General features: G+C 44.7%; 2 protein-coding genes across 35 annotated transcripts in view; one reads left to right on the top strand and one right to left on the bottom strand.

The window, feature by feature from the left end:
- The window catches only part of RAPH1 (Ras association (RalGDS/AF-6) and pleckstrin homology domains 1), a 95,693-nt gene extending 88,419 nt beyond the window's left edge, over positions 1–7,274 (top strand). The window contains 3 exon segments of the mRNA XM_044241392.1: positions 1,445–1,587; positions 4,153–5,184; positions 5,186–7,274. Of these exon segments, the coding sequence (XP_044097327.1) occupies positions 1,445–1,587; positions 4,153–5,184; positions 5,186–6,184 (2,174 nt within the window). The 3' untranslated portion in view covers positions 6,185–7,274.
- A 4,378-nt stretch (positions 7,275–11,652) lies between these two features.
- ABI2 (abl interactor 2) overlaps positions 11,653–26,749 on the bottom strand; it is a 119,291-nt gene continuing 104,194 nt past the window's right edge. For 27 of the 34 annotated variants that reach the window (XM_044241382.1, XM_044241384.1, XM_044241380.1 and 24 more), the window contains 2 exons: positions 23,121–23,294; positions 11,653–16,216 (listed from right to left, as the gene is read on the bottom strand). In XM_044241382.1, the coding sequence (XP_044097317.1) occupies positions 16,041–16,216; positions 23,121–23,294 (350 nt within the window). In that variant the 3' untranslated portion in view covers positions 11,653–16,040. The remainder of the gene's footprint in view (positions 16,217–23,120; positions 23,295–26,749) is intronic. The other 7 variants (XM_044241388.1, XM_044241391.1, XM_044241386.1 and 4 more) reach the window with 1 other exon arrangement.

Here is a 26,749-nt window from a genome sequence, read left to right as displayed (position 1 = left end):
GTTCAAAATGATATATACACCCCTGTGTTTATGGCAGCGTTATTTACAATAGCCAAGCTGTGGAACCGTGGAAGAGTCCAGATGTCTGTAGATGGATGAATGGATAAAGAAGATGTGGTGTGGGGTGTGTGTGTGTGTGTGTGTGTGTACACAGGAAAATTATTCAGCTATAAAAAATGAAATCTTGGCTGTTTGCAACAACATGGATGGAGCTAGGGAATGTTATGCTAAGTGAAGTAAGTCAGAGAAGGACAAATACCAAATGATTTCACTCAAACAGAGAGAGAGAGGCAAACCAAGAAATGGACTATTAACTATAGAAAACAAACTGAGGGTCACCAGAGGAGAGGTGGGGGGGGGATGGGTGAACTAGGCGATGGGGATGAGGGATCACCTGCTGTGAGGAGCACTGAGTAATGTGTACTAATTGTTGAATCACTATATTGTAAACCTGAAACTAATTAACACTGTATGTTAACTATACTGGAATTAAAGTAAAAAACTTTAAAAAGACCCAGCAACTGAATGATGAAGAAAGAAGAAAACAGAGTAGGTTTTATCCTCTATTTTTGCCTGAGGATATGTCTTAACTTGATCCGAAGGACGTTGTGGCTGTTACCTCCGTACTGCTTCGGCTGACTTGGCGGGCTTGATTAGTAAAGCAATCTAATAATACCCCCCTCCACAGAGTCCTTGGATGGGATGAGCTTTAACACCGGAATCTCCACAAGATGTCGGCCATTAGACTAGGTGCTTCCATATTTTACCTGATGTGGGGTCCAGTGACATAATCTCCCCAGGTCCCTCCCCAGACAGACATCCAGTGTATCTTTCACTGTTCCCAGCAACCCTGAGCTCAAGTGAGAAGTGGGATTCAGGTACTGGCTCCACCAGGCAGCAGTTAACACGATAGCCTGGCCTCCAGGCAAGGCAAGAACACCTTTCCAGGGTTGTCAGGATACCAGTAATGTTACACGAACCTTTCATTACAGTGTGTAGTCTGTCATGGTGAACTGTTCATTTGTTTTTTATTTTATTTATTTATTTGACAGAGAGAGAGAGAGAGATCACAAGTAGGCAGAGAGGCAGGCAGAGAGAGAGAGGGGGAAGCAGGCTCCCTGCTGAGCAGAGAGCCCGATGGAGGGCTGGATCCCAGAACCCTGAGATCATGACCAAAGCCGAAGGCAGAGGCTTAACCCACTAAGTCACCCAGACACCCCATGGTGAACTGTTTAAAAAGAATCAGGATTTCCTATTTGCCCTAAGATAAGGGAAGTTTTCTAGAGGAAAGTTCAGACTGTGTTTATATGGAGTGAATTTAGTAAAAGTAACTTGTTGCAGTGCTGCATCTGATGTTGTGTGAAAGAGCTTGCTGGGAGTCCGTGTTAATACTGTCGGAATAACAACTTATTTAATCCTATTTTTTTAAATCTGTTTTAAACAGAGTCTCAGTCAAATCATTCTAACCAGTCTGACAGTGGAGTATCTGATACTCAGCCAGCGGGACACGTCCGCTCTCAGAGTATTGTGAGCTCCATCTTCTCTGAAGCCTGGAAACGTGGTACTCAGTTGGAAGAATCCAGCAAGGTGGGTACACACTGCTGTTAATTTATATTAAAAAAAAAAAATCTCTGCTGTTCCATGGGTTAGTCTGTTGCTCTTTTATTCCTTAATTAGAACTCTTTCTGTGCCCTATTTCGGTATTCTTACTTTGACTTCTCTTCAGAAATGAGTATCTGTGAACTGGCTCTATTGACCTAAGATCTCAAACTGGCAATTGAACACCTTACCAATGGCTCAGACTTTAAGGAATAATGACTTCTTCCTTTTCACCCTTTATCAGTTGGGATGAACCAATGCCATTTAATGCCAGTGCCCTAACTTTGTTTCAGAGAAGCTGCTAATGGTTCACTATTCATTATTAATTTCATTTATTCAGACTCATTCCTTTGTCTTCTATTCTTTTTGGCATTTCTCTGCACATTGATGAATTTTCTCAAATTTTAGTACATGCCGTAGACTAAATTTAGATTAATCCCCTTAAAATTTTGGATCCCTGGGCTTTGTATGGTATCTTGTTCAATGACACTGAAGGACGAGTTACAATTGCAGGACTGTTTAGAAACATGTAGGTTCTTTAGCCCGGGGGAAAGACAGCATAGAGGCCTGCCTCCGAAGTTCTGTGGACAGCTTCGTGTCCTGGCCGTACTTGCCCTCTGAGCAGGAGGAGCCCGGGCCGTCACTGAGGGACCAGTGGCACAGCTGGCCTCAGTGATGTGTTTTTACCCAGTAACCACTGTGATTTTTTTGTTGTTTTGGTTTGGATCACTTAGGCGGGAACACTCACCAATGAGAATTAAGTGGATAATTTCCCTTGATTTATTCCTTAATTTGCATCTGTGGTATACTAACTGCCCCTCAGCAAGAGGCGTTAATAGCCCGGTGTGGGGGTGGAACGCTTTTGTCTTGGAAAGAAATGTTTGAAAATTGGCTCTAATGACATGAAGTCACAAAACTGTTTAACTCCCTTATCAGGGGCTCAGATTTTAAGAAGTAATTCCATCTTCCTTTCCCTACTTAATCAGTTGGGATGAAACAGCCCTCTCTGGTGCTAATAACTGTATACCCAGTTAGAGAAGCAGATTTACACAATTCAGGTATCTAAAGAAAAGTCCTCTGCCTTACTAAATTTTTAATAGTGTTGACCATGTATATATTAAATGAAAGGCCAAGAGAAAAAATAATAATAAACAAAAGGTCCGAATGCTCCGTGCTGAAGCAGCGGAGTCGGTCGGGGTAGTTTCTGGCGCGCACCGTGCTGTGCAGAAGCGATAGTCCGTCTGTCTTGACCCCACCTGTGTTTCTTCTGTTACCTCAGCCTCAGGTGCCAAATGAGAAGGCCAGCACGGCTAAGGTCTGCATCCCCGCAGCAGCCAGGACAGGGTCAAGTTAAGGTCAGGGCTGTTCTTTGGAAACACATTAACCTGGGTGACTCCTGTAACCAAGTCTCGCAGACTAATGCTTTTACTTCATGCAGTTTTTAAAGAAACGTGAGTGTCCTGGTGGGCCTCAGAATTCACCCCATCCTGAGCCTTCCAGTCTACTAACCTGAGCATTCTTGATGCTAATAGATGTCATTTGTGATTTGGAAATGTGGTTTCTCTTGGATCCTCACAGTCTTTTCGGAGAACCTAAAACATTTGCCCAGACTTCATTAAACCAAGGGACCTCCCTTCGCTCTTTTCAAAAGCACTTGAACCACACTCGTGCATGCGTGGCTCCGTGACACAGACGACCAGACGACCGGGCAGTGCCTGAGGTACCCCGAGGGGCTGGTCAGCAGGTTGTTGGCAAACTCTAGCTGCCATTTCTGGATACATTTCCTTTAGTTTTCTAAGGTTTCCTCTCATTTCCTCCTGCCTTTTTCTGTTTGATGTTTTTAAAATCTTTTGCTGTAATGTTTATAAGGATTTCTTTATGTATTTTCCAGTAAAACAAATGTAAAGAATGCCCCCCCTTTCCTGCATTGCTGGACTTCTGTGCATGTTGGATGCAAGTGTCTCACACGAACACGAGTGTGTGTGTCAAGCTCATTCATTCCTGTGTGACTGTGCACGCCCTGCTGAACATTCTCGTATTTCTCACGTGTCCGCTTGCTAGCGTCACAAAGCCATCCTCATTCCTCAGGAGGCCCTTCGCCAGCACCCCTAAGCCCGGTTATGGCATCTGCTTGGTGTGGATGCAGCCGTGGCCTGAAGGGTGAACTCGAGCCGCCACATCTCCGCTTGCCACAGTCCGGGGGGGCAGGCAGTGCACAGAGGTCCTCCCGCGGGAGCTCCTGTTCACGGCAGGTGTGCAGGTGTGCGAGACGGCTCGGAAGTCAGTCAGCCCATCACTGGTCAGCAGGACGTTTGCCCTAGATTGTCAGGCAGTCTCGCCACTTGAGAGTATTGCCGGGAGGGCAAACTCCCTGTGCCTTTGTTGCCCGGGATCCGACTTTCACCTTCCGGACTTGTTCCACTGCTGGATCCTTTCTCGCATGTCCCAGATTCCTTGCTGTTGAGTTGGATGCAGTCAAAGCTTACCTCTGTAACTGTTGTGTTTGTTGTGTTTTCTCTCTCCCCCCACCCCGCCCCCTTATGCTCCTTTTAGGCCAGAGTGGAGTCTGTGAACCGACCCTACACCTCACTTATGCCCCCTTTATCCCCACAGCCCAAGCTGGTCACCCCCTACACTGCCTCACAGCCTTCCCCACCTCTGCCGCCCCCGCCTCCGCCCCCTCCCCCACCCCCACCTCCTCCCCCGCCCCCTCCCCCTCCTCTGCCCAGCCAGTCTGCACCTTCTGCTGGCTCGGCAGCCACCATGTTCGTCAAGTACAGCACAATAACCAGGCTGCAGAACGCTTCTCAGCACTCAGGACCCCTGTTCAAGCCTCCAGCACCCGCAGTGATGCAGTCTCTGACGTCCACCTCCCAGTCAGGAAAGCCTCAGATCCTGGTGCCCCCCAATGGAGTCGTTCCCCCGCCCCCTCCTCCCCCCCCGCCCCCCACCCCAGGCTCAGCCATGGCGCAGCTCAAACCCGCACCCTGCACCCCATCCCTCCCGCAGTTCAGCCCCCCACCCCCTCCACTGAAGATTCATCACGTTCAGCATGCCGCCCAAGCGGCCCCTCCGACACCGCCACCACCGCCTCCTGTCCCTGCACCCCTCCCTCCCCAAGCGCCCCCCAAGCCCCTTGTGACCGTGCCCCTACCAACCAGCACCAAGCCCGTGCCACCTGCCATGACACAAGCGGTGCCACCCGCGCCTACTCCTCCAGCTCCCCCAGCAAAAAAGCAGCCCGCTTTCCCTGTCCCCCACGTTCCCCCCTCCTCCCCTGCTCCTCCTGCTCCAGTCCCCCCCCCAACACTGCCGAAGCAGCAGAGCTTCTGTGTAAAGCCACCTCCGTCTCCGCTGTCTCCGGTGCCCTCGGTCGTGAAGCAGATCGCCAGCCAGTTTCCGCCCCCTCCAGCCCCTCCTCCCGCGGAGCAGCCCTTCAAGCCTCCCTCGGCGAATGTGGCCCCACAGTCGCCTCCTGCTGTAAAAGCAAAACCCAAGTGGCAGCCCAGCTCTATCCCCGTCCCCTCTCCGGACTTCCCTCCTCCTCCACCTGAGAGCAGCCTGGTGTTTCCTCCTCCTCCTCCTCCCCCCCCCTCCTCCTCCCCCGCCGCCGCCCCCGCCCCCACCAGCCCCAGCCCCTCTGCCTCCGACGGCGACACCCCCAGCTTCTGCCTCTGACAAAAGTGGGTCTCCAGGGAAGAAGACCAGTAAGACGTCCAGCCCCGGGGCAAAGAAACCTCCCCCGACCCCACAGCGAAACTCCAGCATCAAGTCCAGCGGCTGCGCAGAGCACCCTGAGCCCAAGAGACCCTCCGTGGACAGTCTAGTGAGCAAGTTTGCGGCGCCGGCAGAACCCTCAGGCTCTCCCGGCAAAGAGACCCAGTCGCCTCCGGCCGCGCCCCCCAAGCCCGGAAAACTAAATCTTTCCGGAGTGAACCTTCCCGGAATTCTCCAGCAAGGGTGTGCGGCCACAAAAGCGTCTGTCCTGAGTGGGCGTGGGAAGGGCTCTGCCGTCGAGTTTCCTTCTCCTCCGTCCGACTCTGACTTTCCCCCCCCTCCGCCTGAAATAGAGCTTCCTCTGCCCCCCATAGAGATTCCGGCCGTCTTCTCGGGAAACACCTCTCCAAAAGTGGCCGTCGTCAATCCGCAGCCACAGCCATGGTCCAAAACGTCGACGAAGAAAGCCCCTCCGCCCACGCGACCCAAGCGGAACGACAGCACCCGCCTCACGCAGGCGGAGATGTCTGAGCAGCCGGCGCCGGCCGCCGCCGTGCCTCCAGTGCCCACCTCCCCCAAGCCCAGCCTTAGTGTGCAGCCCGGCTTCCTCGCTGACCTCAACCGGACCCTGCAACGGAAGTCCATCACCCGGCACGGCTCGCTCTCCTCCGCCCGCACGTCCAGAGCAGAGCCCACGGCCACCATGGACGACATGGCATTGCCGCCGCCGCCGCCGGAGCTGCTTTCTGATCCGCAGAAGGCCGGCCTCGGCGGTGGCCACATAGCGGGCTATGCAACGCTGCGGAGAGGCCCCCCTCCCGCTCCCCCCAAAAGAGACCAGAACACCAAGCTCTCGAGAGACTGGTAGCGGCCACCGTCGGACTTTATTTCCATGGTGTCTGTAACCAGTTCTGCAGTCCGCTCCCCTGACCGCCTGTGATTCTGGTGTTCAGAGCCTCCCAGTGTGATGGTGTGGTCATTCAGGTAGAACCCAGCGGGACGTGTGTGTACGTGTGCGTGGACACACACAGCTCTGCGTATATAGGTAGTGCGCGTGTGTATGTGCGTGTGTGTGTAGACATATATGTATGTGTCTGTGTAGAGCTCAGAGTGAGTCTATTTATTCTTTCATCTCCTCATCTGAAAAGGGGTTGTGTATTTTGGGTGGAAGAGGCGTGGAAGGGGATGCGTGTCCTGTCCCTTAACGATTTCTGTTGTGTATCATGTGGATTGGACCAAAAACTCCCAGTGACGGGCTTGGAAGGCATTTGGAAGTGTCCACGCGCGGCGCGTCGGCGCAGGCCGTGTGCCCCGTACTGCGGAGTAGGCGTGCGGCGTGCGGTTTCTCCGCGGGAGCGGACCGCAGAGCGGGCGGAGTATCGGTGGGGCTGCGTGTCTGTCTCTCCCCAGTCGGCTGAAGGTCGAGCCGCTCGGCTGGCACGCGAGGGGCACTTCACGTCGGGAAGCGGGCAGCAGCCGGGGGGGGGGGGTGTCCCGGGCCGTGCGGGCAGTTTGCACACCTGCCGCGTGCGTCCGCGCTCGCGCGTGGGGAGGAGACGGCGCGTGCCCGAACCGTTCTCGCCGCAGGAGCGCCGCCCTCATCCCGCCGTGTCTAGGCTGTGCTCTGGCCCAGGGAAGCTCTGTCCGCAATACATGGGTAATTCAGTACTGTAACCCCGGGTAGTTCTTTTTATACTGTTGGACTCTTTCCCCTGAGCTTCGCGAAGCCTCGAGTTTGGCTTCGTGATCCTTTTGTTTTGATTTTGTCGTCCGAGAGTGTCTGCCGCGGTACCCCTGGAATGCTCCGCCCCGCTCTGTCTTCGGTCCCCGGTTCTCTTGTGTGTGCTTTCGGTAGACGTGCATAGTAGAGGTCTGTAGACAGTTGCTGTTTCAAGTATACATATCCCGTGTCCAATACAGTGCATCATGACAAAAAACAAAGTTAGCTTCTGAAATAAGTCTTTTGTGTGTGTTGCTCTAGGGTGGGTGATTAGGAAAGAACAGAACAGCCCCCTGTGTGGGTATCATTAGGTTGTGTGTGGACTGTGATGTGCAACGAAGAATTCACTGAAGTGTGGGACTAGCCCAGAGGGAGGGGGAGCGGGGAAGCGTCAGACCGGCTCATCCTTAGCCGCTGGCGCGCACTAGTGCTTGCGTGGCCTGGCGCTGGAGATCCGTGCGGGCTCCCAGCGGTTCTGCGGAGGCGTGTAGTCCGGGTACCGTGAGTGGCATTACGTATCATGCATGTGCAGTATGGTATGACATGAAATCATTACTCTGATGACACACTACAATCCTGTATGCTTCACACTACGCTTAATGCCTTTTTTTTTTTTTTTGTCCTGTGAAATTTCCTTGGTATATGCGAGAAATGTGTACTGTCTCATCAGTTTACGATGATGAAGTGACCATTACAAATAAACGCAGTCTCCGAGCTGCTCTGAAACAACGACGAGCCATCCCAGCAGGGACACAGGAGCACATCCTGCAGTGACACTCTCCCTGTCGTGAATAAGGATTTCCAGTGCAAACTGCAAAAATCTTTGACGTTGTCCCATAAGGAAAGTGATGTCAGTGCAGTGGGGCGGAGTTAGTGAATGACTGAAGAGGAAGCAGAAGTTGTACTGTATACACAAGATACTGCTGTAAACCCACCTCCAAAAAAGGATTGCATCACAGAATTCGAAGTGCACCTCTGCGTTCCTAGCTCTCTAGGACACTGTTAGCAGTTCACGTGCTTATGGAGCAATAAGAACATGTACCATTGCGCGCTTTTTAAAGCCCTACTTCTTTAGAAGATACTTTTTGGATCTTTTCATCTGTTCTCTTAGTTTTGTCGGCTCGATAGGCTTAGGAAGTGACCTTTTGCACATCTGCACCGTTAATCTCAGCGGGCACAGCGCCCTGTCGTGGTCCCGTGCCGGTGGCCAAGCTCTGCATAACTCCCGAGTGAAGTAATTGCCCCCAGTTCTGCCTGCAGCTTGGAGAAATGAACAGCATGTTGAGGGCAGTGCAGACAGGTGCCTGTTTCAGCTAGTGACTTGGTTAATTAGTGACACCCCTAACTTCCACCACAGACCGTTTCAGAATTGGTGATCGCCCTGTGCTTAGTTTGGGTACCGACTCTGAAGGGCAGCAGAGCCTGTTTTTGTTTTTTTTTTTTAAAGATTTTATTTATTTATTTGACAGACAGAGATCACAGGTAGGCAGAGAAGCAGGCAGATAGAGAGGAAGGGAAGCAGGCCCCCTGCTGAGCAGAGAGCCCGATGCGGGGCTCGATCCCAGGACCCTGAGATCATGACCTGAGCCGAAGGCAGCGGCTTAACCCACTGAGCCACCCAGGCGCCCAGCAGAGCCTGTTTTGTTAACAGATCTCACAGGTTCTAGGTAAGAATATAAAAGCTAGGTTTTTCTGTACTGAAATGTTATTCAGCTTGGATTTTACTACTCACATACATTATTTCTTTAGCTGCTCTGATTTCCCCTAGGAAAGGTATTCTTATGGTTTGTATAGGTACCCACTTAACTGTAAATTGGATTTTTTTAATTTCCGGGACTTCTTAAGATGAGAAAGATTGGTGACTTCAAAACTACGGGAAACCGTTTTCATCAGAAAATGTCAAAGTCGTGTAGAGGTGAGGCTGTTGTACAGCTCCTGCCCACTGACGGCATCCTCCGAGGGCTGGGAACCATCATGGAAGTCCTCTCTCTGAATGCTGACTTGCCACTAAAAACAGTGCTGAGTTTATCAAAGTTCAAACAAAATTGGGAGGTCATGATCCAATACAGTGACAACTCTGAGATCAAGATGAACAGGAGCTGTGCATCCAGTTAGTTTCAGAAGCTGCTCTTCGGGGAGAGTGTACCATCGTTCGTGAGCCGGTGTCCGGGATGTAAGGTGCCAACAGAGCCTGGGAAGAAGGTTCAGATAATGGTATGGACCAGTTTTATTTGACTGTCAAGCTGCCAGCAGAGAAATCTTTGTCATCTTTTTTTCCTCAGCTAAAAATAATTTCTTACAAACAGGAGGTGAATTCAAACAAAAAAACCTTTTCCCTGGTTTCCCCCCCCCCTTCATATCCCTTCAGAGCTAACATGATAACTGATGCAGTGGCTCAGATTTTATTCAGGTTTAGACTAGTTAAACCTGTATGGCCCTGTAGGATGATGGGTGTAATGACTTGCTTTAAGTAAAGTAGGTATGATAATTTGGATTACACACTTGAGGAGAAGATGTCTATTTCTTAAACTCCCTTTTGTTTTTGTTGCCAGTTCCTTTTGGCACTTTTATACACGTTACAGCATTTATATAAGGTTATCCCTAGTCCTGTGAGAATATGTGCTCCCTCACTAAACGGAGATTTGATGCACAGAGAGATGCGAGTACATGAAATATCCCACTATCTTTTAAGGTTTATTTTCCTTTAAAAATTCAGTAAAACATTTCTATACTTTTGCCAGTCTGTCCCTCCAACTAAACAAGTGCTCTATTCTTACTGTGCCCTTGGAAGGTCTGTATGTAAAACAAACCTGAAATTTAGCTGTAGAATAAATTTGCTAAAATAAAACAATGTACTTGATAAACACATAAGGGAAAAAACCTCCAATTTGTTTGCTCTTTGTTGAAGAGAAGACACTATCTGCTATAATCCCCAGTGCCTTGAACTCTCTTGGAGGAATAGCATTAAAAAAAAAAAAAAAAATCCAACAAGTAAACTTTGAGGTGCTAACGAAAGAAAAGGAAGAGGAGTATTTGTAGCTTGCGCAGAAATCAAGTGTCTGTCTCACAAGAGATGGCTTCATCTACCTGAATGGGGTCTGTCCGCTTTCTACCAAAGACATTTCGAGAAGTGAGTCGAGTCAGGGTGATGGCGAATACTACATACGGAAGGACGGCCAAGTTCAGCAGTGACCACGTTCATCGCAGATGCCGCTAATACCACGCTCTTAACTGTCGAAGCCTCAGCCTCTCCTTAGGCAGAACATGCTTGCAGCACTTACAGAAAGTCTTTGCATTTTGGGAACTGTCCATTGTCTGTCAGATTTATTATAACCTAATACCAAAAACTGCCGTTTTTCATGATTCCTACTTCCTATATGTTTTTTTTTTCCTACTTGTAAATAATCCCTCCTAGAAAATAAGCATTAACTGGAATGTTTCAAAGGGTTTTGCTTAATTTTATCATTAGCCACCAGTGAACTCCTTTTATAGAAATATACATTTACAATACCATTAGCTTGTGCTAAATGTTGTAAAAACATTGTTTACTGTTTTAAAGGAAAGTTGCACATATTTAACTGGGATTGATCCTTTTCCCATTTCTTGAAAAAAAATGGAGTCAAGGCTTACACTGATATCTAGGCTGTGGGAGCTTTGCCATAAATAGATACAATGTAGGAATATAGTTTTTTAAAGCATGAAAAAGAAGGCAAAGGAACTGCATTATAACGTACCTGATAGAGAACATTATTCAAGATTATGATTATGCACAGCTCGGTAAAGGTGAAGTTACCATTTTTCTTTCAGCTTTGTTGCTATTTTCTTCTGCTTAAATGTATGCTCTCATTTCATTATGTGCCTTGCTCCCTGATTGTGCAAACCTATATATAGATATATATATATATAGATATATATATATGAGAGAGATATATTCAGTACTACTGATGATGTTTTTTTGTTCTACTGCTGGATTAAGTTATTTTCCAAATTACGAGTTACTGTCGGTGAACTATTGTAATGGCTTAGGACAGTAGTCATACAGTCAGTGTAAATTTGTTTTCTTTGTGTTTTCATTATGTCAGCTTACCCAATCCTTAATAAAAGGAATACATAGATTTCATTTAAACGTGGGGACTTGACTGTTTGTGGATTGGCATCATTAAGAAACTGGGTTTTTTGCTGGTTCTACTGGGGGGCCCCTAACGAAGCTGTGCAGTAAGGACAGATGAAGCGGGAAGGTAAATGCAGCTGCAGTTGGGTACACTCAACTGGTTACCCTTTAGTTTGGACCAGCAGAGCAGCAAGCAAGCTTTGGGTATTTAAGATTTTCTTCCTTAAAAGAGGGATGCTGCTTGTTCCAAAGCTCTGGTATCACAACAATTACATGCTGGTCTCCCATGTCAAGGTGCGTGTAAGTGTGTGCATTAACAACTCACTATTGTTTGTCAAGCAGAGAGGAAAAAAAGCTCCCTTTTTTGTAGTGAAACAACTGTATTGAGAACCCTCGGGTCAAGTTAGAGCAACAGGGAAGGCTTCTCGGCAGGACACTTCGATTTACCACCTTCGTAACCTCTTTGGTTACTTGCATAAAAACATTCACAAGACACTTGGGGACATACTTTGTAGAATTTTATTTAAGTCAAGTTCTTAGTACACAGCAACAATTTCAAATACAATTTCAAAATTAAAAAGTGAAGATTCCCCCCCTCAGCTGGAGGTGGCTTCATGGCACACACAAGAACCGTGACTGGCAGCAGCCCGCTCCCTCGAGCCTTCCTGCGGGACTTCGACTCTGCTCGGGACACCAGCCCTCCCTGGAGGAGCTTGAAAATACAACTGGCCAAATCACACGTTGTTGTAACATTCTTTTTTGTAAACCATCTTAAGAAAAACGATGCATGGACACAAAATATGAAAAGCTGCTTTTCCATAGAATTCTAAAGTTGCAAAAGACACGTTCATCGTAATGTGAAAATAAGCTTTTTGTTTTTGTGTTTTTTACAAAATACTGAGCAAGGATCATTTGTATACAGCTAGGCCCTATTGTTTTATTTGTTAATTTTTTTTTTTTTTTTTTAGGAATTATGAAATTCTCAGTAAGAAACAGGAATAAAGATCAGCATCAAGTAGATGTAAGCTTATGAGCACAGCGCCTCCGTTCAGGACTGGTGTGATAAGGCTGTTCGCTGGGCTCCTGCCGGTGCTGAAGTCAGGTCACCTGTTCTGCTACACAGTACTGAGTGGAGTAGTAGAAGGGTTAACATGAACATGATTTTCACTAATTAAGTTGTGCTTAATACACTCTTTAAACAGTTTGAATACTGATGGTATTTATCAAAACAGCATATCTTTTCAAGTATCTTCCTGAAGACATCAAGTAGCACTCATAATTTAAAAAAAACAAAAACAAAAACCATACAGCATATTCAATTAAGACAGCTGTAGAAAGAGTACAGGCATTGATGGAGTCAGGAACTACTGTTGTTAACTAGCTGTTACCGGAAATGAAACATCTAACTTCCTCAGTCAAAATGAAAATGAACTAAGTTTTTAAATCTCATGTAGCTCTAAAATTCTATGATTCTAAGTAAATGACGTGAGGGGAAATCACCTTAACACCAGTCAGGAGTTCCTGGGAAAGAGGTTCAGAAGGGAACAGCTGGAAAGTGATTCAGACCCCATTCTTTTCAAAGACTTGGCAGTCACCTGCCAATTCGTCCAACAAACCCTGTTCCAGGGGAAAGGCAGCCTTCAGGACATGTCATCCTTCTCCACCAAGGAGAAAGGGTAATAAAAAAAATAAAGGAACAGTTCTTAATGCAGAAAGGTACCTCCTAAAAGAAAATGAACACAAAAAGATGAAAGCAAACTACCATCATTTTGATGCCTCTAAAGCAGAAAAATCCTAAGCAACCATCAACTTCAGACTGCTGGGGAGCAGAGCCCCATCACAGACGTCACCGTCAAGATGTATAAACCTTCTGTCTAGCTGGGTACTGAAGGGGAAGCAGGAGGAGGGAAGAAAGGGAGGGAGGAGAGTGTCTCGCCGCCTAGTGACTGCAAGGAACACCGTGAAACCAGCAGGCCCTTCCCAGCCCTAAGATGGGAACGGCAGTTGCCCCTGAGGGAGGGTGAAAGCAAGGAGCCAAAAAAATGGAGAATACTGAACAAGTCATCTTAAAAGATTCATATTTACTCCAAATACAGCAGGCTGAATCTCTCAGGTCTAGATCTTGACACTGTGTTGGTTTTTGATTGATTGCCTTCCATAAGGTCAACAAAAAAGTGTATTTTCATTCATTTCCCTGTGGCCTTTCAAATAGTAGTACCAAAAAGGTGTGGGGTGGGGAGGGGGGAACAGGGACACTTAAGTCACTTTTTTTTTTTTTTTTTTTTAAAGAAAAAGCACTTCAGATGGAAAAAAAATCCCCGCTGCCATTAGATTCCCTCTATCCTGTTAAAATGGTTGCTTAAAAGTCAGCAGAGTCTAGACGTGGATCATCTCTGCCACAATATTCTATATCCTGTAAGAGTTCTGCATCCATTTGGAATTCCTACTACCAACCATCCTGTAGTTCGTAAAAAGACAAACAGGGGGAACCTACGATAAATCAAGAAATACTACCTTCACAGACTATTAATAGCATGCAATCTGTGAAATATTACATACATTAAAAGTCTCCAATTACTGTAGGCCTGGCCCATCATCATCATTACATAGCATCCTTCCAAGACAATATATAGAATTCAAAACTGTACAGAAATTTAGAATATGCAGAAAACTCAAAGGTGTTTTTAAAACAACTGTATACATTAGTACTAAATAACAGCGAGAAGTCGGCGGACCCCGGCGGCCCCTCTGCTGCAGGGCTCCCGTGGGAAGGACTGCGCCGGCGTCTCCTGCGCGCCACAGTCCAGCCGGGGCCCAGCCGGCGAGCTGACCGCCACCAACTTTTCTGCACAATTATCTTCTCTGCTTCTGTAGGTGTGAGCTGTGAATACTATACCGGATTTCAAAATACCCTCTTGCCTTAAATATCCACTAAGCTTTCTCAGCACAAAGCTATTTAAGTAAAAACTGGAACACATCTAAATTTCAAAAGTTTCCCTAGTTTTACACCAACACTATAACCTATCCAGGTGGATAGTCTTGGTCCATAATGAACCTGAAGGCTCAGGGGACACTCGGGGCCGCTACTTTAAAGGAAAACAGGACATAAAGAATGTCAAGACCTAACAAAAGCCTGAAGTGGAGGCAAGTTAATGAACGCTAAATTCCCAAATCAAAGTGTCGGAGAAATCTAAACGCAAAATCGCTAACTTGCAACGTGTGGGGGGAAACCCCTGCCACATTAAAACAAAGTCTTGATAGGGGAACTCTGTATCTAGGCCTGTTAAACGGTGATGCAGTTTTGTGCCCAGAAAAGCTCTACAAGTGGAATACTAACTTCTGCCTACACCGTCCGAATTCCCTCATACACGAGTGCTCTTGTTCCATTTTTTAATCCAATTCCTCTACCTGCACTATCCTGTCCAAGGCCTTCATTTGAAATAAATGTGGTCATTGCCTTTCCCCTTTGCCCCCAGCACTGGGAAATGACCTGGCAAAGGTCCTGGGACGCGGACAACCCACGGCCGCGCTGGGCCCGTGAGCTCGGCCCGGATGCTGGCGAGCAGCGAGCCCTCTTGGGCCTTTTCAGTATTTCTTACATGATTACAGAAGTGATGATTAGAGCCGTCTGCCTTACAAACTGCACTGAATGTGAAGCTATAACTTGTGCAGACAGAAAAAAACACTGTTTTGCTCCAAATTATCTTAATTTTTATCTATGGAATAGGATGAATAATTGGCCTCCTACCTTTTATTCCACTAGTTTTAGTCCGAGATCGAAGGTTCAAATTCTTACCAAGAGCAGCGACTTCAAAAGCCAATCACAAGGCTGGGAGAGTATTTCCCTTTCTCAGAACTGAGTAGACTCCGCAGCAGCTGACCCTGGCCGTTAACAACATTCAGGGAGCGCAGTGCAAGCCTCTGATTCCCAGGGACTGTCAAGAGACTTGGAAATAACTGCTATTTTCCAAAAAAGAATGTTTTCCTAAATAGTGAAAGGAGAAAGAGCTGGTCTGACCTCCCAAGATTCTACTCCGGAAACAGTGCCTAAGGCAAGAGTCTAGGGCGTCTCCGAACCCAACACTCTCTCCAGGTCGGCCTCGGGGAGCCTCGGGAACCTCCCGTCTGGCTCCGCACGCCCGCCCCGGTCCGCGAACCAGGCGCGCACACGCCACACGTCTGGGCCCACAAGCATCGGCGGCAGCGCATTAAAATCAAACCAGCGATTAGTGACCACCCTCAGAGTGTTTGGGGACTCACTTCGTCACCCTCAGTCTACAAACTGAAAACATGAAGGGATGCGAGTCAGCAGCAGAAACTCCCGGAGCGCACTCCAGTGCCGAGAGAATGCAGGATGCACAGGGTTACAAGGAAAGAAGCCATCGAAACAGTTATAAAAATGGTGAACTATGAGAGTTAAATCCTAGTTCGCTCCTTCTCATCCAAGTGGAAGCAGGTGGGCTGGGGCACAGCACTGGGGCCAGACGCTGCCCCCCTCGCACAGGCACTGGGGAACAGCCAGTGCCCCGGGCTCTGCAGAAGGAGAAATCCCAAGGGTGTAGAGTATTCCTGAGGAAGATCCCAGATTTTCTGAATCAGTCTTAACCTGATTTGCTTTACAGAGTTCTATGCCGTTATGCCTCGGACAGATTTAGAAACGGTCACTTTATTTTAATGCAAACAGCTCAGCATATAGTACAAATAATGGCAGAAAGATCCGTTTGTTCAGATTCAGCTTGCTTTTTTAATACTGGGGAATAAACCAAAAAAAACGTAAGCAGTTTGTGTCATTTGTATCCTTCCTTCATTTCACTGGAGGGGAATCCCCAGGGCCTTTTGATAATCTGGGAAGACCTGACTATTCCTGTGAGGGAAACACAGCCCTGCTGAGCTTTACTCCGAATAATGCATGATAGACTCCACGTAATTGCCCGGGAAGAGCCCAGTCACTCCGTTCATAACGCCCTCATACCAACCATCGTCGTTCTTCTTGATGACGTAAATGATGGCTCCTTCCTGAAAGGACAGCTCATCTTCCTTGTCTTTTGTGTAATCATAAATTGCCACAACTAGAGGGGGAAAAAAAAATAGGATGTGAAAAGAATAACATCCCCAGAAAGACAGAAACAAGTAAACGAATACCCATCCATCCCTTCCCAGCTGCCGCAGCACTGCGGGGACTTTCTAAGCACGGACCAAAAGATGCTCTTCGAATACTCCGTTACGTGCAATGGAATCCCATCTCGGAGAGGTTAGGTTCGAAACAGTATAAAGGGAAAAAAAACCCCGTTTAGTCAGACTTACCGTTCAGGAGCCGAGGGGCAACTACCTCACTGCAGAGAGGGGCCCAGTCCCAGAACCGGGAGGGCGGCGGCTACTTCAGCTGAGCTCGGCCGGAGCACCGCGTGCCCACACCGGGGTCTTTAAAGAAGGGAATTACTCTCTGCGGTAACTCGCACCACAAGGGCCAAGTGAGAGAGCGAGAGTAAGGGAGCGGCAGATTTCCATCTCCTCCGACTGTAGAGCCTACACCTCTCGGGAAGCAGAAGGAGGAGCTGAAGTCCCAAGAGTTGTGTGTGTCGGCAGCGGAGTCTCCAATACACAGTCCTTCAAACCGCAGGCCGCGCTGGCCATTGCCACACATCCACAATGAGGGGCCAAAAGTTTTAAGAAAACGAAGATGTCAGCTCTCCTGTCATCTTCTCTGCTTAAATAACTTGGTAACAATATCTGAGACAATCTCTGGTTGCTAATCATTAGATCTCAACAGTTCCGTTAACTTGGGATACCTTATAACTTGCTCAACTCCACATGAAGATTTATTTTTATAAAAGGGTCCTTTGTACCTTTATTATACCACTCAGAACTTCACTCAGAATCTCCATCTAGCTCTCATTCTGACAAGTACATTTTGTTAGTTTCTCATGCAAACTTAATCCTCAAATAAAACAAAACTACCACAGAGACTTATGACTGAGTGTGACTTGTCCTAGTTAATTTGTCTGAGAAACTCCTACTCATCCTTCAGGACACACCACAAACGCCACGACCTCTGAACAGCTTTCTGGAATGCCCAGATAGAATAATGGCACTATTCACTTTTTGACAATCGTTAATGGAACATCCAGGCTGATTTTTAGAGGCGGGTGAGTAAGACAAGGGACTGTCATAGTCTTGTGAGGACAGAAATGTACCTGGTAAGTCACCATACATTGTTTATACTTCTACCAAGAAGTTACATCATTGAGCTGGAAGAACACAAGAACAGATGGCTTGATAGAAGGAAGGATATAAAATGGGCACTGACAAATAAGTTGAAGTCTGCCAGGAGGAATTTAATGCTAATAAAAAGTACAGCTAAGACTCAATCCCGGATCTGAAATCAAGCTGAGTACAGTGGTTAAGAAATCGGGCTCTAGGGGAAACGGAAAAAAAAAAAAAGAATGTGGGCTCTAAGGTTACACCACCTCGTTCAAATCCCAGCTCCAGCACTTGTGAGTTTACCGAATATACTTAACTTTCCTAAGCTCCTTTTTACTCAGCTGTATAATGGAAATTACATAGTCCTAACCCTCAAAACAATATAGCTGCATTAAACGAAGCAATGAACATACAAGATATAGCCCTGGGCCTTGTTTATGGTAAGTGAACATCTATATAACTCTTAGCATATTTTATTATCTTAATAACTATTGTGATACTATCTTTTTTGTAACACTAACATTTTCTATTATATAAATTATTTTTGAACCTCCATTTCCTAGTTTGCAAAATGGGGAGACTAACTGCCTTACATACATAGTAACTCTAGCATTATGCCAAGCAACATAATAAATACATAAAACTATCTGTTCTTTTAAACCAAGATACTTACATATACACCTTATCTCCATTTGGCCAGTATGGGCAGTAATCAAAGGTTAAAATAAACCACCAAAGGTTAAGATAAACCAATGGCAATGGTTCTCAACCTTGGAATTATGGGAAGAACTTTAAAAAATTCTGATGCTGGGATGCATGCCCATGGGCTTCTGGTTTCTTACGTCGGGAGGTGCAAACACACAAAATGCAACGTAAGTGACTCAAATGCCGGCAGGCCCTCCCGTCTAAGCTAACGAAATGAGTCATTAGGCAGCAGGCTTAACGCTCATGTACACTCAAACGAAAAAGCAACCATAAGCAAAGCATGGCTGATTCTTTTTGTTTTGCCAGAAAGAGTAAGAAAGCACTTACTTGATTTTCATGTTTTAAAAGATCTCAACTTAAGGACAAATCAAACTTTGAAAAACATTCTAGAGAACAATTCAGACATACTTTTAAAAACTCCAAAGAGTTACCTGGACTGAAAGTTAACTCACTATCTTCTCTTACAAATTTCTGCAGATTTTTAACATATTCAATGAAGAGTCCATTGTTAGAAAGCAAAACTGTTCCTTTATTGTGCTGTTCTCTTAAGGAATAACTGACCTGGTTTTTCAGAGCTGAAAACTGTCATCACTTTATCTAGGACAGCGTGAAAATCAGGCAGGGAGTTTGTAAAACATGTCCATGCCCAAAGTCCTACCCTACTACTGTAGGACTTCAGGCTATTTTCCTTAAAAAACAGCTTTATTAAGGTGTAATTTAGACATAAAATATAACCACTTACATGTAGAGTTCAGTGAGTTTTGCCAAATGCATGCACTGTATACGTGACAAACACATCCCCGCCACCGCCACAGTCATCACACAGAACATGCCACACCGCAAAGTTTCCTTTTGCCCCTACGTAAATTTCCTCACCCACCAGCATTGGTCCCTGAAAACCACTGATTTTCTAGATTTTATTTAAATGGAACCATGAAGTATGAGTCTTTAGTGTCCAGATTCTCTCACTGGTAGAAGGCTTGAAATCCATCCGTACTGTTGCTTGCATCAGTAAGATTGTTCCTTTTTCTTTGCTGCACAGTATTCCATTGAACGGATGGATATCCCACAACTAGTTTATCCATTCAGTAGTTGAAAGACATGTGGGCTGTTTCCAGGTTTTATCTATTATGAATAAAGCAGCTATGGACGCTTGAGTTCAAGTCTTTGTGTGAACATAGACCTTCATTCCTCTTAAGTTACATGCAGGCGAGGACTGCCAGATCAGCTTGGCAAGCGTATGTCTAATTTCTTAAGAAACTGACAGCTGGGGGCGCCTGGGTGGCTCAGTGGGTTAAAGCCTCTGCCTTCGGCTCAGGTCATGGTCCCAGGGTCCTGAGATCGAGCCTCGCATCGGGCTCTCTGCTCAGCGGGGAACCTGCTTCCTCCTCTCTCTCTGCCTGCCTTTCTGCCTACTTGTGATCTGTCTGTCAAATAAATAAATAAAATCTTAAAACAAAAAAGAAAACCTGACAGCTGTTTGTCAAAGTAGCTGAAACGTGCTGCACTCTCACCGGCAGAGCCTAAGCGCTCCCGCTTCACACTTCCTCCAGTACCTGGTATCGTCCGGGTTTCTACCTAGTCATTCTAGAGGGTGTGCAGTGGGATTTAGTCTGGTTCACTGTGGCTTTAATCTGCATTTCCCTAATGACTAATAATGTTAAGCATCTTCTCGTGAGCTTATCTGCAATTCATGCACCTAAATGAAGTGTGTTCAAATTTTTTTTCTACAAGTTTTTTGCCTCCTTACTTATTGTGCTAAAATTCTTCCCAGTCTAGGCTTGCCTTGTTATTTATAGCATCTTTAAAGAAGAAAAATTTAATGATATTCAGTCATCAATTTTTTATGTGCTCTCTATAATTTTTTTTCCTAATCCCAGAACACAGAGATTTTCTCCTACATTTTTCTCCAGAAGGTGTATAGTGTAGGCTGTACAATAGGTCTAAAATACATTTCAAGGTAATCTTTGTATATGGTAAAGTAAGGGTGGAAATTACATGAACATTAATTTTTTACATCTACCTTGGCCAGAAATGGAAGTCCACTATTTGTTAATATAAGCTCCCCAAATGATGGATATCCAGTTGTTGTAGCACATTTGTTGAAAACACTATCCTTTCCCCACTGAATTACCTTGACACCTTTGTTAAACAACATGTGTGGGTCTTTTTCTAGATTCTATATTCTACTGATTTAGATTTCTATACTTGTATCAGTACCACACTGCCCCAAATACTGGAGCCTTAGTTTAAATCTTCCAACATTAGTTTTTTTAAACTGTTTTGATTCCACTAGATCTTTTACATTTCCATATAACTATTAGAATCCCCTTATCAATTTCTGTAAGAATGGCTCCCAGAATTGTTACTGAAATTGCATTCAATTTACAGATCAATTTGGGTAAAACCAATTATTGAACAATAATGATCAAAGAGCATAATACATCTCTTGATTTATTTAAGGCCTTTATTAATTTCTCCTAATGTTTTACAGTTCTCATATAGGTCTTACATATATTTTATTAAGTTTATCCTTAAGTATTTCATATTTTTGATGTTACTACAAAAGGTATAATTGAATAAATTTCAATCACCAAGTGTTTGTTGCTCATATATAAAAATCCAATTAATTTGGGGCAGCCAGATGGCTCAGTCCATTTAGCATCTGCCTTCAGCTCAGGTCACGATCCCAGGATCCTGGAATCAAGCCCTGCATCGGGCTCCCTGCTCAGTGGGGAGCCTGCTTCTCCCTCTCCTCCCCAACGCGCTCTATCTCTGTCGCTCGCTCTCTAATAAAGTCTTTTTAAAAATAAATTAAAAAATAAAATCCAATTAATTCTGCACATTGGCTTTGGGGCTTACAATCTTGCTGAGCACGCTTTTTAGCTCTGTCAGCTTCTTTGTGGATTCCTTGTAGGATTTTCTACATATAAAATCATATCTTCTGGGGCACCTAAGTGGCTCAGTCAGTAAAGTGTGTGCCTTCAGCTCAGGACATGATCTCAGGGTCCTGGGATCCAGCTCCATCAAGCATCCTGCTCGGCAGGAGAATCTGCTTCTCCCTCTCCCTCCACTACTCCCCCTGCTTTTGCACTCTCTCAAATAATTAAAAAAAAAAAATCATATCTTCTGCAAATGAAAACTATTTGATATTGTCCCACATATCTGTTGCCGTTTTTTGGTTTTTTCCACGTCTCATTTTGGATAGTTTTTATTGTTATATCATCCAAGTTGCTGATCTTTTCTTGATACTGTTATTTTTCATCTCTAGAAATTCTATGTGGGTCTCTCTCTCTCTCTTTTTTTTTTTAAAGACATTCTGCTCCTCTTTTGTGTTTATGTTTGCTTTTACCTTCTTGGACCCTTGGGGCATTTGTAATATAAACACTCTTGTCTGGTAATTCCCCCATCTCAATCATTTCTGTTTCTTTTCACTGACTTCTTTTAGTTAGGAGTTATATTTTCCTGCTTTTTTACATGCCTTGGAATTTTTGATTGGATGTTAGACACTGCAGATCTTACCTTTTGGTGCTCTGGATTTTTTTTTTTTTTACTTTTTTGAGCAATGTTGGATTTTGTTCTAGAGATCAACTAAGTTACGTGAAATCAGTTGGATGTGTTCAGGGGTTGTATTTAAGCATTTGCTAGGGCAGTCTGGAGTAACCTCTAGTGTATGGCTAATTTGGCCCCATCACTAAAGGCAGACAGTTTTGAGGCCTCTTCTCTATACCCTGTGCATTGCAAGGTCTTTCTGTTCTGGCTGGTTCAGGAGCATGAACCATTCCCAGACTTGTTATTTCGGGTAATTTTTTTGCGTACTCCTTTCTGGTTGTTCTCTCTCCACGCTCAGGTGTGGTTTCTTCACACTTAAATAGAGGACTATTCGCTCAAAGACATAAGGGGATGCCCTGCAGCTCTCCAGAGCACTGTCCTCTGTCTTTGTGTAACTACTTCTTCTCTGTGGTCTTCTAAGACTCTGACCTCTACCTTGCCTATGCAGTGAGATCTCCAGGCTATTTGGGTTCCACCTCCTTGCACTGTGGCCCAGAAATTTCCCCTAGTTAGCAAACTCAGACAATCAAAGGTTTACCTTGTGTGACTTCCTTCTCCATGGGGTCATAGTCTACCGCTGCCTGTTATCCAGTGTCTGAAAATCATTATTTTTGTATTTTTTTTCTGGATTCATTCCTGCTTTATGAGGAAGGGTAAATCTGTCACTGTTGCTTTACCTTTACCTTATTTGTTAGAGTAAGCTCCCCAGGTGATTCTAATGTGGTCAATTTTTAAAACCAGTAAGTTAGAAGCTTCAATTCCCTTAACAGAAAATTTGAAGATAGCATACATTTTTTCTGAGCTAGTCTTCGTGAGATTTGGAAGCCTGTGTCCCAAAAGTGTCATGTCAGAAAAGTTTCATTCAGCACTTTAAAAAATGCCCAACTTCGCAAAGAAACTGAGAAACCATTATTGTCTGGAAGAAAATTTCATATGCAGATGCTTAACCTAAAATATCTGAAAGAAGATACCACAAAAATAACTAATAATTTGGAAATATCCTCTTCCAGAGGCATTCCAGAAAAAGTCTATTTTTAAAATTTTTGTCTTATAGAAATCAATCATAAAAAAGCATGTTCAGTAGGAACAATAAATAACCATCAGTATAAAATCAGAGAGTCATAGAATTTTACTAGTGTGATTTTCAAAAAATCATGAACCTTGTAAGCTAAATTAATAAAATGTTGCATAGGGCACCTAGGTGGCTCAGTGGGTTAAAGCCTCTGCCTTCGGCTCAGGTCATGATCCCAGGGTCCTGGGATCGAGCCCCACATCGGGCTCCCTGCTCAGCGGGAAGCCTGCTTCCTCCTCTCTTTCTGCCTGCCTTCTCTGCCTGCTTGTGATCTCTGCCAAATTTTAAAAAATAATTAAAAAATAAAAAATAAATGTTGCATAGATTATGCAAGCAAAACTTTACCTATCAGTAAAAAAATAAGTGAGATTTTCAGAATGAGTAAATTCCATTTCCATGTAGAGGTGTCTTCCCATCCCTCTAGATATCCTTCTGAAACTTACCCTTTTCCAAGTAAGACCTTGGAGCCCACGGTGGGTCCTCTTCAGCATAAGGATCACTATACTCAACCACAGCTGCTTCCTCCTCTTCATAATCTTCTGGGGGAGGAGGTGGGGGAGGGGACTCATCAAAGACTGGTTCTTCCACAGGTGGTGGTGGAGGTGGTGTATCTGAAACTAAGAATGTATCAAGCTGATAACAATACTACATGTTATGCAAAGTTCAGTATTTTCTATCCAAGCCTCTATATACATGGAATGTAAATCTAGACTTGAAAATAGTGATCTTTCACTGGGCAATGGACACTGGGGAGGGTATGTGCTATGGTTTAGTGCTGTGAATTGTGTAAGACTGACGAATCACAGACTAATACCCCTGAAACAAATTATCCATTATATGCTAATTTTTAAAATGATCTTTTCAAAAAATAAGTGGGCAAGAGAAGGCTCCCCACCAACTACAATGTTTCAAATCTCCAAGCATGACTTTCTCCTCCCTCTGGGTCAGGGCTGATGGGTGTTAAATAAAGCTTAACCAAAATAGTATTTATTAAATGAGCCTCTTAGAACCTGTTTATGCTAATACACAATCCTCTTTTTCAAAGAAAGAGTAAGTACAATATAGTTTGGTTTTATATTATATCCAAGGAGCAGTGGTTATCAAAAATATTAATAATTTGGACATTTACAAGCATATTTAGTTTTTAATAAATTAGAATGCACTTGTAAATAGTCAAATATTAGTATCTCCATTCCTTTCAATGAATTTTTTTAAAGAGCATTTTACCAAATTAGTGGAATGAAAATCACAAGACTTTGGGTAACTTCATCCATGAAGATGTTCGTGCTTGCTATTTTTTATAGAGAGAATTTCACCTAGTTCAGACTGATTTATGATCCAGAATTTCCTCAAGCTAAATATGCAAGAGTGACTTAAAAATCTGCTTCCACAGCTCAAGTATCAGCATATAGCCAAACTCAGGCAACTCAAAGCTTTTCAAAATGGTTGGTACGTAACTGGACAAAATAAACTGAGTAAAGCTGCATTTATCAGCCGCCCAATTTCATTTATTTATTCTTATTCGTGAGGTAGCGGTACTGTTTCTGTGCGACTCTCTGAGCAATCCTGTTTACTGTCTATCGTTCACGTGGGCCTACTGGTTCAACCAGGGGGATGTGGAAGACTGCGGGCGGCCGGGGGGACTGGGACGTCGGTTCCCGCCCTCTGTCCTGTTCCAGGCTCTCCCACGCGCTGCCAGTCGACTTCCCAACCTGCCTGTTTGATGCACTTCCAAACTTTACTCATTAAAAGTGATTCTTTTACTCCTAATGGGTTTTTAAAATAAAAACTACAGATATGTGATTTAGCATATATTTTATGACAAATTACATAAGGTTGGGAATCAACAGTATAACCTATTTGCATTTATAAGGTAAAGAGGCTGACTTTAAACAATGACATAAAAACAAAGATCCAAAGGAACACTGTCTTTCAAAACAATCACCTTGAGAAATTACGTTATAAAATTACTCAAAGATTCTGCCATTGCTCATTTTTACTATTTCTTATAATGCCTCAGAGTTAATGAGACTGACATAAGCTACCATTTTAATCCTCATTTTATGTGGAAACTGGCTTTCCAGGATTAAGTAGTCCTTCACTAAGTAAGTGGAAAAGCAGGAATTTGAACTTCAATGCCTGTTATCTTAAAAGACACACTATTATGGGACAATATCAGTAACTTTAAAGTCATATTTCATGATTATTCATTCAACAAACATCAACTGAGAGCCTGCTATGGCTAGCCACTATGTTCAGCACCGAGACAGAGCAGTAGACAAAAGTCATAGAGACACGGACAACGGAATTTTCACTTGTAATTACACGCAGTAAGTGCTGTAAGTCACTCTGAGAAACACAGCAACAGACCAAAACTCTTACATAGGTCAGGAAAGGCTTCCTGAACCTGAAGAATAAGTAAGAGTTACTGGCCAGAGGGCAGGATGGAGTGAGGGTGGACGCTTCATGTCCGACGTGAAGGGAGAAAAAATATACAAAGGTAAGAAAGTAGGAACCTTTCAAAGAACTGGCCAAAGTTTAGGAGAAAGAGGCATAAGGAAGCTGAAGAGGACTAAGTAGGAAGGGCCTTCCAACAGTTTGGATTCTATCCAAAGAGCAACGGGGAGCCATAGAAGGATTTTAAGAATAATAGAACCAGCTCTGCACTACTCAGCCCAGTATACCTGGTTCCAAGTAATTCCAGACTGTTTCCAAGTATCAGTCTTATTATAGACTATCTGCTACCAGAGTATCTTCAAAGTAATATACCTGAAAACTAAGAAGATAATTCTAAAAGACAAGTACACATCTTTCCAAGGTGAACGTTTTGAAGAGAACATTCATTTGAACGCAGAATCCCTGCTGTATCCATAAAATCAGCCACAGCTCACCTCATAAACAAAGTTTTCTTATTTTTCTACATTTTGTAGGTGAGAAATATATGTGACTATGGAAAGAAAGAAAAGACTATTCCAAAAGGCAATCACACTGCTGAACATTGGAGGTGCTCCTCGGTTTACCTTCCAATAAGCGGAAGTCAGACTATTTTCAGAAGCGAACAGAGATCAAAGGCACCTGGAAGAGGCCGTGAGCCCTCAGGCAAGTGGGCCAGGATTCTAACCAGTTAAAATGCAACCAAAAAATGTGTCCATAAAAACGGGGCATTTGGTTAGATACAAAAGCACAAAAAACAAACAAATAAAAAAATCAACCCCCCCAAAACAAAACGACAACAACAAACCAGGGACTAAAGCGTCTGCTTTGTGTCAGATGCTTCTCTAAGTGCAGGGGAAACAGCCAGCCAACAGAACCACCGAAAATTCCTGCTCTCCTAAGAGCTCCCATTTCTGGTATCAGCAACGCCCATCAAAGAACGAGGAGTCCTAAGCAACACAGTGCAAATATGTGTACCCCTCTGGTCAGGCCACCCCTGTTATGAGATGCAGACTCTGGGCTTCATCGTACTGATGGCATGAAACATTTCATTAATGGAAACGCCTGGCTCAGATTCCATGCCCGTCATGCAACCGTGGGACTGTGATGTGGGTGGGCTCCTTGCACAGACCTCTCCCCAGAAAAGAGTTCATCTTATGGCCTATTTCACTGGTCTCTGTAACAGCAGTTTGCTCACTGAGTGTGACACAGGCCTCCTGCTTCGGAGACATCAGTCTCCTGAGCTTCCTTAATGCTTTCCTAGGAGACGACTGAAGGGGTCAGTGAAATTAGTTATCTGGTCCTTTTTATCTGGTCCTTTTATCATGGCCATTTTTACACCTGGAATCACAAGACTGGAGGAAGATTCTCAAGCCCGGCCACCAGACCCTGCGACTCCAGTGACAGCAAATGAGGCTACTAGCTGTCTGAGCAATGCAGATAAAGAGACGGGCTATCTGGGGGACTAAGTAGCATCTCCTTGGTTAGATGTGGTCTTTCCTTTCTTAGATGGGCTTTATTTTATTCTTGTCTCATCTTCACTACCAGATTTTAAGTTATCTGAAAGCAAAGAACTTCATCTTAATTATTTTATCACACTAGCTGCTCACCCAGGAACTTGCCCATAATACGCAAATAT

This window comes from Neovison vison, chromosome 3 (assembly GCF_020171115.1).
Source record: "Neovison vison isolate M4711 chromosome 3, ASM_NN_V1, whole genome shotgun sequence".
Taxonomy (NCBI): Eukaryota; Metazoa; Chordata; class Mammalia; order Carnivora; family Mustelidae; genus Neogale; species Neogale vison.
The sequence above is the reverse complement of the archived record's forward strand: the minus strand, read 5'-3'. Positions and strand labels throughout refer to the sequence as shown.